Source organism: Hibiscus syriacus, unplaced genomic scaffold (assembly GCF_006381635.1).
Source record: "Hibiscus syriacus cultivar Baekdansim isolate YM2019G1 unplaced genomic scaffold, ASM638163v2 tig00110785_pilon, whole genome shotgun sequence".
Classification (NCBI taxonomy): Eukaryota; Viridiplantae; Streptophyta; class Magnoliopsida; order Malvales; family Malvaceae; genus Hibiscus; species Hibiscus syriacus.
The window spans coordinates 1313396-1326594 of record NW_024062862.1 but is presented as its reverse complement, the minus strand read 5'-3'; the positions used below and the strand labels follow the sequence as shown (position 1 = coordinate 1326594).

At 35.7% G+C, this 13199-nt stretch overlaps 1 protein-coding gene across 1 annotated transcript; it reads left to right on the top strand.

Annotated features, from left to right (window-relative positions):
• Nucleotides 1–7635: 7635 nt before the first annotated feature.
• LOC120140475 (luminal-binding protein 1) lies at nt 7636–8966 on the top strand. Its single transcript, XM_039155461.1, has 4 exons — nt 7636–7849; nt 7943–8097; nt 8274–8360; nt 8462–8966. The coding sequence occupies exons 1-4, from the start codon at nt 7642–7644 to the stop codon at nt 8960–8962; spliced, it is 951 nt and encodes a 316-aa protein (XP_039011392.1). The 5' UTR covers nt 7636–7641; the 3' UTR covers nt 8963–8966.
• The last annotated feature ends 4233 nt before the right edge of the window (nt 8967–13199 follow it).

Sequence of the window (13199 nt, the reverse complement as noted above, 5' to 3'; positions counted from 1 at the left end):
ACAATAAAAGGCAACTTCTGCATCATTGATCCCAGAGAAAAGAGACAGGACATTGATACCACCATGGAACATGTCTCTATACAGATCATTGTGTATGGTTTTTAGGGAAACCTAGAAGCATTTCCACCTCATCAGATTCAAGTGGAACAATTTTATTCTTTTCAACCCATACCAGATTCCATTTTCAGCACTCATCAAGAACATACTTCTGGACACTCGAAGGTGGCTCATTGTCATAAGCTTCAAGAGCCTTACATATCCTTTCTGTCAATTTGGCACTTCCTGTACATGTTTATAAACAGTTCAACTTTGTTCTTGGATCCCAGGAAGGCCATCATTTCTTTGTCAATGGAAAAGCATCAGCATATGGAGGAAGCAGAATAAGAGAAAATATGTTCTCAATTGGCAGAATTATGAATATAGCCCTTTCTAGTGTAGTAGCATGAAAATGCTTCGAATCTACAAATTCTGGCTCTACATCGAATAAGTACTATGATATTCCAGTCCAAACATTAACTGGAGCAAGTGCCATGTGCTCATAGTAGAAATAAGAAGACCCAATAACATCTTCTGGAAGTGTTCTTTGAGTTATCTGATCTGATTTGGTATGAACCCCAAAACCAATCATTGGATTTAAAAGATAAATTTGCTCATAGTAGAAATAAGAAGACCCAATAGCATCTTCTGGAAGTGTTCTTTGAGTTATCTGATCTGATTTGGTATGAACCCCAAAACCAATCATTGGAATTAAAAGATGAACTGCATAATCGTCTTCATTAAGAAGCTTCTTTTCAAGCTTTCTCTGCTTCTTCCTTTTCAAAAATCATAGCCCAAGTTTCGCCTTTGCTTGTAATTGGGGTCATTGTATAATGAATTCCTACCTTCTACTGGAAGAAGTACGTCAGCAGCCTTAGTCATTTGATCAGCACATATAAAATCTATCAACTCTGCAATTGATGAATCGGGACCACATCTCTCCATGGCTATTGAAGCCTCAGCCTCTGAGAATCCCATTTTTGTCAAGTATAACAGTTTATTCTCCTCATCAGAATCAGAATTCAGGATTTCCTCGATATCAGAAGAACTATCAATATCTGTGAAATCATCCTGAAAGATCACTTCATAATCAGATGAGTTGTTATCAGAATCAACATGTTGCATGGATGCAGATTTTTCAAAAGCCTGTACCACTGTATATGTAGTCTTGCTGTTGTATCAGATTACTGTTTACATAAATTGGTTTCTTGACCTCAGAAAAGTATATTCTAGAAATAGCCTTCACTGAAAACAAAGTTCACTATGTCAGCCTGGAACGGATTACCAAGCTATTTATACTACTCTATCCGATTAAGATCTCTCCAGATTCAAAAATGGGTACCTCATTTATAAGAGGTACATATCTTAGACGTTTCTGTCAGAATGATTGAGTACTTCTTAAGTTTGTGACAATATGAAGAGAATTCTTCCAGTTACCGGACAACACTGCTGTTTAGTGACACCAGAATGAGAGTATTCAAGATAAACAAATTTGGGGCACGAATAAAGCTACAAGTACCTACAACAGTTCATTGTCAAAATTAGACCTCGTGGGGATCATGACATTTCAGTCAAACAGACATTGAGAGTGAATCAGACAAATCTAGAGGGACATCTTGAGGGCCCATTTCAACCAGAAATAGAATATTGGGGCATTTTGAAGGCTCACAGCAATATGAATATTTGGGCATTCTTGGAGGCTCATCTCAACAAGAAGTAATGTTGAGCACACTTTTAACATCTGTATCAGCAAATATTGGGGCATTTTAAAGCTCACTTCAGACAGATCCATGTGGGGTATTTTGAAGACTCAGATTAACAAGAAGCAAATATTGGGGCATGCTGAAAACCCTTTTCAAACAGAATCAGAAATGTTGAAATATTATGAATATTTATCAGCAAAATATTAGGGCATGCTGAAAACCCATTTCAGCCAGAATCAGAACTGTTGATGCATTTTGAACACTTGTATTAGCCAATGTTGGGGCATGCTGAAGGCCCACAATATCCTGTGTAAAGATCATTGACTTGAACAAATATTTCCAATGAGACAGAAAGATATGAAGAATGAAAATGGTGAAACAGTGACAGTCGAGCTGACTATACATAATTGCTTCGTTCATCAGGCAATTACATTATGATCATGATGTTGAATAAATGTTTACTCAGCAAGTATGTTTTCAAATACCTAATCTTCTTAACCGTATGTCACATGACAGCGTGTTCTTTGATAAACTACATTACGGTTGCATGAATAAAGATGATCCCCAGGTAGACTACTTGATCCAGGGTTCAGTTCCTTAAGATCTCAGCATTGAATTTGGCCTTCTGTGTGTCGGTGATAATTGAAAATATTTCTTTGAGATTCCTAGCAAATAGTTTCAACCATACTATTGAGATTATGAAGCTGTTTTTCACATCAGTTTTTGCTTCCTTAATGACATTGAAAAGGGAGACTCGACTCTCACTTATATTACTGTTATTCCCGTTGTTATTTGGGATCATCATTGTTAGCCAAGATGAACTGAGTTTTCATCTATTTTGGTTTTATCATTTGTATTTCATCCCCAGCTGCAAAAATTCCACGGATATCTTTCTGTACATTGATCCTACAGTTGATGTGTTTCTACTTCCTACAAAGATCATTATAGAAGAAAATGTGATCAATATCACATTTATCTTTGCCCGAGATGATATCAAGATCAGTTAGTGTCTCCTATTCAAATCGACACCAGCATATCTTGTGAATTTGACCAACTTTTTGGTCATACCAACATTACACTTGAATCCCCACTGAGTTTTTGTTCTCAAATGGTCTTGTGACATCATTCAAAAGCTTTGAACACTAGGCAAAGAGCTTCAATGATTGAGAACGTCTGAGCAGAAGCCACAAAAAAGGATGAATGTGTTATCAAATGTTTTACGAACATCTGAGCAGAAGCCACAGGAAAGGATGAATGCACTATCAAATGTTTTACGAACCTGCTATTCTGATGCTGAACCAATATTACGATCATATGGTTTCCATTTATTGATCCAAGATGAAGTTTGTCTTCTTCAACCCAAGAGTAGAAGTGAGATATAATGAAGATTTCTTTCCAAGGAAAACTGAAAATTTTGACAACAAGAAACTAGTGGAGCCAACTATGATTGAACGACAGGTTGTGGTTAAGCATCTTGACATGATATTGGTCCAAGTTGCCTTATTCAAGATTTGATTAAATGTGGAGACATGAAAGGAATTGGAATAAATCTTCCTTTTGATGTATTTCAAGAGTCAAATCAGAACAGACTCTACTCCCCTAATTAATCCCTGTTGAGTCAGTCATATCTACATCTACACTCTTCAAAGATAATAGATTCTCACTTCAAAGATGACAAATTTTCTTTTTAAAGATGATAGATTCTCTTTTCAAAGATGAAAGCTTTATGGAATTTCTACACAAGTCCAAGCAAAGAAAATTGGTTTTATCCAAGACAAAATGGGACATCAAGGTCATAGTTCTGACTACAGCAAGAGTTCCACAAATGAAACATTTCTTCTGAGACCTTCATGAAGCAAAGAAGACAGTAAAGATACAAGTTGATCAGATGATTCTGCAGAAATGCAAGCTTGATAACATAAGTTGCTACATTGATATCCAGAAGTAACCATGGCAATAAATGATGAACTAGAGGAAGACCAAGTTCACCACTTTGAAGTCAAATGAAGATTGCATCAACATTCATGCATTCATAAGAATATCATTTACACAATAGACAATGCATTACATTGATACATCTGAGTGCATTCAAACATGAAGTTTTACAGATCTTCGGAAGAACAAGAAGATTCATGGTAAGAAATACCTTACAAGAAGAAGGTATTCAAAACCGCAAATACAGGAATCATACAAACATCTGAAGAAGTGATAGATGCAATCCACAAGAATGAAAATTATCTTGAGATTAGGGCATGTTACCCAATCAATATGTTATTTTGAAACATAATGAGAAAACGATTTTCATAGTTTCTCATTTTATCTTTTCTAAAATGAAATTGTTGAAAAGTAAGAAAACGACTTTCTTAGTTTTTACTTAGTAAACTATTTCTCACATCTGTAAGTCCTACAGTGCATGATGTTTCCAAAAAAGCCTTCGGGTCATCTGTAAGTCCTTCAGTGCATGATGTTTCCAAAAAGCCTTCGGGAGCTTTTTGATGTTTTCAAAGCCTTCGGGTCATCTGTAAGTCCTTCAGTGCATGATGTTTCCAAAAAGCCTTCGGGAGCTTTTTGATGTTTTCAAAGCCTTCGGGTCATCTGTAAGTCCTTCAGTGCATGATGTTTCCAAAAAGCCTTCGGGAGCTTTTTGATGATTTCAAAGCCTTCGGGTCATCTGTAAGTCCTTCAGTGCATGATGTTTCCAAAAAGCCTTCGGGAGCTTTTTGATGTTTTCAAAGCCTTCGGGTCATCTGTAAGTCCTTCAGTGCATGATGTTTTCAAAAAGCCTTCGGGAGCTTTTTGATGTTTTCAAAGCCTTCGGGTCATCTGTAAGTCCTTCAGTGCATGATGTTTCCAAAAAGCCTTCGGGAGCTTTTTGATGTTTTCAAAGCCTTCGGGTCATCTGTAAGTCCTTCAGTGCATGATGTTTCCAAAAAGCCTTCGGGAGCTTTTTGATTTTTCAAAGCCTTCGGGTCATCTGTAAGTCCTTCAGTGCATGATGTTTCCAAAAAGCCTTCGGGAGCTTTTTGATGTTTTCAAAGCCTTCGGGTCATTTGTAAGTCCTTCAGTGCATGATGTTTCCAAAAAGCCTTCGGGAGCTTTTTGATGTTTTCAAAGCCTTCGGGTCATCTGTAAGTCCTTCAGTGCATGATGTTTCCAAAAAGCCTTCGGGAGCTTTTTGATGTTTTCAAAGCCTTCGGGTCATCTGTAAGTCCTTCAGTGCATGATGTTTCCAAAAAGCCTTCGGGAGCTTTTTGATTTTTCAAAGCCTTCGGGTCATCTGTAAGTCCTTCAGTGCATGATGTTTCCAAAAAGCCTTCGGGAGCTTTTTGATGTTTTCAAAGCCTTCGGGTCATCTGTAAGTCCTTCAGTGCATGATGTTTCCAAAAAGCCTTCGGGAGCTTTTTGATGTTTTCAAAGCCTTCGGGTCATCTGTAAGTCCTTCAGTGCATGATGTTTCCAAAACGCCTTCGGGAGCTTTTTGATGTTTTCAAAGCCTTCGGGTCATCTGTAAGTCCTTCAGTGCATGATGTTTCCAAAAAGCCTTCGGGAGCTTTTTGATGTTTCAAAGCCTTCGGGTCATCTGTAAGTCCTTCAGTGCATGATGTTTCCAAAAAGCCTTCGGGAGCTTTTTGATGTTTTCAATGCCTTCGGGTCATCTGTAAGTCCTTCAGTGCATGATGTTTTCAATATTTCAATCCTACTCAAAAGAAGCCGAATGAAAATTATTGTCTTTTTCGTCTTTGCTCTATTCTTGTTAACACAAGAATGAACAAAGAGGGGCAGCTGTAGACACTAATTTTTCATTATATTATTTTAATTATTATTATTATTAAATAAAATATATTATTATATATATATATATTATTATCATTAAATAAAATAATAATAATAATAATAATAAAATATACAAAGCCCAAAATTGGGGCCCGATTATAATTAGCCCAGCAGAACCCAAACCCTTTAGGGTTTATAACATTCTGCTAGGGTTTTTTAAACCCTAGCTTCCAGACGCGGTGCCACCCCTGAAGCCACCCCGACGACCGACTCTCTGATGCCAGATGGTCCAACCAGTTGCTGCCGACGCTGCTGCTTCCACGACGCCGACCTCGTCGAGCTTTCCAGAAGCCAGCTGCCTCACCAAATCAGTGCTCTATGGTGAGTCACCGCCATAGCTTGGTGACTCACCAAAGATGCTACCCATGGGACCGGTCCGAGGAGTACACTGTGGTGGCTATAAAAGCCACCACTGAACCTGAAAAAAAACGGGAGGAAGGACAGAGAGCAACGGAGAACACGAGAGAAACGAGGACATCCAGCAAAGAAAAGAAAAAAAAAAGAAGAAGAGAACAGAGGAACTTACTCTGTCATCGGAGAACCCCAAACGTCACCGGAGAACCGAAATACCGAAGGTGAAAATCGTAGATTTACGATATATTATAGGGTTTTAGGTTAAAATAACCTTAGATCGGACCTTAGGACGTTTAGATCTACGCTTTGGGGGTGTTTTTAGTAAATTCCGACCACCGTTTACGGTGGCCGGCGGCGGAGTACGGTGGCCTATGGCTGCCGGTTTCCCTCCGGCGAGGGAAACTAGAGAGAAACCAGAGAGAGAACTCTGGTTCTCTCATTCAGAGAAAGAAAGAAAAGAAAGAAATGGGAAAGCTTGGCCCTTCGGGCCAGGCGTTTAGGTTTTATAAACCCTCCCCTGAACGACGTCGTTTTGGGGAGGGTATCTGTGTAATTTAAGAAAGGGTAAACCCTTTCCGCAACCCTTATAGTTCTGTAACTTTGCAATTTAGTCACTGAAATTGACTTTTAATCATTTTAATTTAGTGTTTAAATTTTATTTTATTATATTTTAACCATTAACTGTATTTATATATATATTTAGGAAAATATCAAATTTAGTCCCTCATAGTTTATTAATTATTATTTTAATCATTTATTAATTAATTAGGTTAAATTACACTATTAATCATTATCTTTCATAATATTTCGAATTATTATCTTTATTTTTAATACTTTATATTTAGTTTTATAATTTTTGAATTTCTTTTATTTTGATCATTATTTAATTACAATATTATTTTGTTATTACTTTTATATTTTAATTATTGCTTTAATTATTATTTTATTATTATCTTAATCATATATATATATATATTTTTAATAATAATGTTTATTTATTTTCGATATCAAAGAAAAGGGCAGTCTTAATATAACTGGATTTCCTATTCTGGATATTTTAAAATAATTAAATATTATAAAAATTATAATTTAGTTTTATTTAAAATATTAAAATTTTAATATATTTTTATCAAAGAAGAGAGCTGTCTTAAGATACCTAGAAGCCATTTTCTGATATTTTTGAATAAATAAATATCTTACTATATTAAAATAAATTTTTGTCATAAAAAATGTTTGTCATTTATTTATTTCTTTAAATATCAAAGAAAAGAGCTGTCTTAAGGCACCTAGAAGTCCTTTTCATATATTTTTAAATATTTTTTATAATTTTGAAATAATAGTATTATAAATTAAATATATTTTGAATTTTTTAAATTTATAATAATAGAGACAATTTATAATTAAAAAGTACCAATTTTTGGGCGTTGTAGGGGTGCTAATCCTTCCCTAAACGTAACCGACCACGAATCCTTTTTTATTATTAAAAAGAACGAATTTTTGGTTATAAACGCAGATCAGTTCATTTTTTTATTTGATGTTTTCTTAAAACTCTTTTAAAAAAATAATTTTTTAGGTATTCGACCTACCTGACCCAAAAGGCCGATGGCGACTCCTAAATTATTTTCAAAACCATTTATTCACTTCAATTTTCCCGCCAAGTAAAAAATTCGTGCCCGGACGAAAACCGGTTACGACAGGACCCGTGAAGAAGGCAATGAAAGATGCTGGTTTGAAGAAGCGCCAAATCGATGAGATTGTTCTTGTAGGTGGAAGCACTAGAATTCCCAAGGTCCAACAGCTCCTTAAGGACTACTTCGATGGAAAGGAGCCCAACAAGGGTGTTAACCCAGATGAAGCTGTTGCTTATAGTGCTGCAGTACAAGGAGGCATCTTGAGGGGAGAAGGTGGTGATGAAAGCAAAGGTACAATTTCATCTCCTTTAATTTTCTATATTGTAACTACACAAGCCTATAGCTGATGCAAAGACTATTCTAACTGAATCCAACTATGTACATATATTCTTCTTCTTGATGTGGCTCCACTTACCCTCGGTATCGAGACTGTTGGTGGAGTAATGACCAAGTTGATTCCTAGAAACACCGTTATCCCTACCAAGAAGTCTAAAGTTTTCACCATTTATCAGGATCAGCAAACCACCGTCTCCATTCAGGTACATCTAACACGATTATCATTAGAACATGAGAATTGGATTTCTTTTCTAATGCCAAGAACTGGAATGCTTTGAACCTATGTAACATGGACTCTGACCGAATGCGTCCAATGCGGATATGAAGTATCGAATTCCACTTTTCGATATGTGTTGATACAATTGTGGTTTGATATCAGGTCTCTGAAGGTGAACGGAGTCTCACAAAGGACTGTAGGCTGCTAGGGAAGTTTGATCTTACTGCAATTCCTTCAGCTCCAAGGTTTGCTCCTCTCTTCCATAAACTCTCTTTTCTTTTCTGATATGCTTTCTGCAAACCTTCACCCGAATTCACCGGAACTTATTGGTTGATCTTTCAATTCCTAAGGGGACCCCTCAAATCGAAGTTACATTTGAAGTTGATGCAAATGGTATCTTAAACGTCAAGGCTGAAGACAAAGGAACAGGGAAATCAGAAAAGATCACAATCACCAACGACAAGGGTCGTCTAAGCCAAGAGGAAATCGAGAGAATGGTTCGCGAGGCCGAGGAATTCGCAGAGGAGGACAAGAAGGTGAAGGAGAAGATTGATGCTCGCAACAGCTTGGAGACGTATGTTTACAACATGAAGAATCAGATTAGTGACAAGGATAAGCTTGCTGGCAAACTCGAATCCGACGAGAAGGAGAAAATCGAAACGGCAGTGAAGGAGGCCCTTGAGTGGCTTGATGACAACCAGAATGCCGAGAAGGAAGATTTTGAGGAGAAGATCAAGGAGGTCGAGGCTGTTTGCAATCCTATCATCACGGCTGTATATCAAAGGTCTGGTGGAGGCCCTGGCGGTGCTGCATCAAGTGAAGAAGAAGATGATTCACATGATGAACTCTAGAAAAAGAATCAAGTGATGAAAAAAAAAAAGACAAGAACCTTAGAATTTGGGTGAAATGAGACACTGTACTAATTTTGGTAGAATTTTTTTAAAAAAAATTATTGATTGTGTTATGATTTTGCCAGTTAAAATGTATATTTTTAAATTTAATTCCTTTATTTTATGAAAATTATGAACTGCTCTATTTTTATTTGCTAGAACTTAAAACTCGTATTTTATGAAAATTAAGAAATTAATCCGATTGGTGGTAAATAGGAGGGAAAATTAAGAAATTAATCTAGATATGCATTAATGTTCAGGAGAGAAAATTAAAATGTGTAAAGGGACTTTCCTTTTTGGTTCCGATTGAGTACATGATTATTAGGATCACAAACAAACGTCCAGTGAATCATTTGATAGAAAATTAAATAAACGTTCATTTAATTAAATTAACGAACATAAACAAATGACTCATTCGTTCATTACGTTTGTGAACGTTTGGCAATCTATTATTTTATGCTCGTTCATTTATGCTTGTTTATATTTATTTTTATTTATTCGTTTAGATTCAGTCTAACATTCAAAACCGTTTAAAATATTAAAACCTAATAAATTTTAACCTTAAAGCTATTAATATATTAAAACCCAATTAATTTTAAACTCAAATAAAAAAAATACTCAAATCCAATAAAAATATATAAACCCTAAAATTATTTGAAAGAAAAAAACTTTTCTCAAATACAAAATCAATTAATTTTATGTACGTTTGTTTATGTTTGTTTATATTTGTTTATGCTCGTTCGTTTACGCTTGTTCGTTTACATTTGTTTATAATTTTAGCGAACGAACTACATTCTTTAACGAATGAACACGAACAAGAAATTTCATTTGTTTATTCGACTAAAATTAGACAAACGAATATACAAATGAATATAAACATACCTTCGTTCATGTTTGTGCAATAGGCCTAATGATAAGAGAAGGCTTGTTGAGATTTAAATAAACAAAAAACAAAAAAACTAGCGACAGACAGATATTGTTGAGAGATGGATCGGAGTCAAACATGTTGTCTACAAGAAACATACACGAGAATACGTGGAAAGTGTGCTGAATATGGCGATAGTGACAGGATGGATCGAGGTGTGGATGAATATTTTTGAAAATTTTAAATTATAATATATTTTATATTTTTTATATATTCTTTTATTAATAATTTATTTTTATTGTCTTTGAATCTAATAAATTTATTCTTTAATATACAATCATATATTCATCCTTAAATAATGACAATTATAAATCCTAGATATCATCTGCGTCTCATTCTTATTATAATCTGTATCGTTTAGATTTAGGGACAAATTTGATCGAATATAGATATTTGTCCAACGTAGGAATGATCGTATTATCATATTTATGTCCAAATGCTTGTCCGAACTTTTGGTTGTGTTGTAAAAGCATATGAGTTTTGGATGGTCAAATGGAGTCGTGTTGATATTCTCGAGAAATTTGGCTGGCCGGAAGATCAAAACATAGAATGCAACTAAGCTTTCAAAATCGTCGACCAAGGCTGAGAAATTGAAGTAAAAGAGAGTTATCGTCAGAAAGTTAAAAAACAAGGCGGCTTGGTAAAGTGTTTATTTTGATCCGTTGACTGTCAAAAGCAGCAAATATAGAGGGGAAGGATGAAATTCAAGTCTGTTAATACCTTACAAAGTATATATAAATGAAGCGTTTTGGTATAACATGTACTTTAGGGTATTTGCAAGATTAGTCCTTAAACTTCAACTATAAATACCCTCATTCATTTAGTTTCAAAACCATCTCATTTCATTCTAACTTTCTCACAATACTAGAGAAATTAGAGAGTCTTCTTGAGAATTGTTTTCTCTTTTTTATCAAGAGAGAATTGTCATTGTTTTCTCTTTGTTAGATCGAGACAAGTTGTAATTCCTATTTTCTCATAGTGAAATTCTTTTACCTTTGTCCGTGATTTTTACCCTATATTATTTAAGGGTTTTCCACGTAAAATTTGTGTCTTCTTTAACTTCATCTTTATTTTCTAAAATTATCAGTTACGATTTTGCTCTACCCGATATTCGTATTCCGCAACAGGTTTCACCCACGTAGGGAACCAATCTTTGTACGTCGGTTCCTTGTAAGATGCCTTGTTGAGAGCCAGGGTGTTACTGATTAGCTCGGACACGTTATTTGGCATCATGGGAGTGTTGCGGAAGACGACTATCGGATAGAGCAAAATCGCAACTGATAATTTGAGAAAATAAAAATGAAGATAAAAAGAGACACAAAATTTACGTGGAAAACCCCTAAATTAAATAGGATAAAAACCACGGGCAATGGTAGAAGAATTTCACTATGAGAAAATAGGAATTACAACTTCTCTCAATCTACCAAGGAGAAAACAATGATAATTCTCTCTTGATAAAAAGGAGAAAACAACTCTCAAGAAACTCTCTAAATTCTCTCTAGTATTGGAAGAAAACTAGAATGCTTTGGGATGGTTTTGAAGCTAAATGAGCTAGGGTATTTATAGTTGAAGCTTAAGGACTAATTAGTAAATACCCTAAATTACAATGACTAAAATTGAGATTTTACCATTGTTGATTTTCAACAAATAGTCAACCCTTTTTTACAAAATTGGTGGCTGCCACCGAAAGTGGCTTGGCCACTTGTTTATTTTTCAACAATCTCTCACTTGAAGATTTGATTGGAACAATCATATCTTCACACCATTCTTTCTACCTTGTACCATCATGTTTCTTATGTCTCTGACAGGCCACAAGAGGATCGACACCAAGTAAATTTATCAGCGTTGATCGCCTTTGTCATGAAATCTTCTATGTTGTCTTTGGTATGGATCTTCTGCATATCTATTGTCCCTTCTTCCACCTTTTCACGAATGAAATGATACTGAAATCGTATGTGTTTTGTCCTTGAATGAAATGTTGGATTCATTGCTAGATGCAAGGCGCTTTGACTGTCACAAAACAGAGAGATATACTTTTGATTGTGCCCAAGCTCCTTCAATAACATCTTCAACCAAATTGCTTCTTTATTGGCTTGTATAGCTGCTACATATTCTGCTTCTGTTGTGGATGTAGCCACAACTAACTGCAACTTAGAAACCCAGCTTACAGCTCCATCAGCAACTTTGAACACATATCCTGTTGTAGATTTGCTTTTATCCAAATCCCCTGCATAGTCAGAATCTACATACCCATTGATTAGTAAGTTTGATCCTCCGTAACATAATGCAACATTTGAGGTCCCTTTGATGTATCTCAGGATCCTCTTTACTGTATTCCAATGCTCTTTGCCTGGATTCACCATGTACCAACTAACCACTCCCACTGCTTGTGCAATGTCTGGTATTGTGCATATCATAGCGAACATTAAACTTCCCACTTCTGATGCATACGGTACTCGAGATATCTCCATCATCTCTTCTTCACTGCTAGGACTCATACTGGAGGATAATTTGAAGTTAATAGGAAGAGGGGTAGAAATTGGCTTACAATCTTGCATGTTGAATCGTGACAAGATCTTCTTCAAGTAATTCTTTTGTGAAAGCCAAATCTTCCTATTACTTCTGTCTCGGTGAATTTGCATCCCTAGAATCTTGTTTGCTGATCCCAAGTCCTTCATTTCAAATTCCCTAGCCAGTTGTGCCTTCAATTCTTCAATATGATCTTTGTTGGGTCCTGCAACCAACATGTCATCCACATACAACAACAATATAACAAAATCGTTATCACCAGACCTCTTAAAATAAGCACAAGGGTCTGCATTAAGTCTGTTGTATCCAAGGCACATAATGAAGGAATCAAATCTCTTATACCAACACCTCGGCGCCTGCTTTAGACCGTACAGAGATTTGTTCAACCTACAAACCAAGTTCTTCTTTTCTTCTTTTTTAAAACCTTCAGGTTGGAGCATATAAATCTCTTCTTCAAGATTTCCATGAAGAAAAGCTGTTTTAACATCTAACTACTCTAGATGTAAGTTTAATGTAGCACACATTGCCAAGACTACTCGAACTGTTAGTCGAACCACAGGAGAAAAAATTTCATTGAAATCAATACCTTCTTTTTGAGCATATCCTTTGACCACCAGTCTTGCACGATACCTCTCCACTTGATCGTCACCATTTCGCTTGATTTTGAAGACCCATTTGTTACCAATTGGCTTCCTTCCTTGTGGTAGTGCCACAAGGTCCCATGTATTATTTTTATGAAGGGCT

Coding starts and splice junctions, on each gene's coding strand:
- LOC120140475 (XM_039155461.1), top strand. CDS start 7,642: ATGAAAGATGCTGGTTTGAAGAAGCGCCAAATCGATGAGATTGTTCTT. Junction 8,098..8,273: donor AAACCACCGTCTCCATTCAG/GTACATCTAACA, acceptor GTTTGATATCAG/GTCTCTGAAGGTGAACGGAG. Junction 8,361..8,461: donor TTCCTTCAGCTCCAAGGTTT/GCTCCTCTCTTC, acceptor TCAATTCCTAAG/GGGACCCCTCAAATCGAAGT.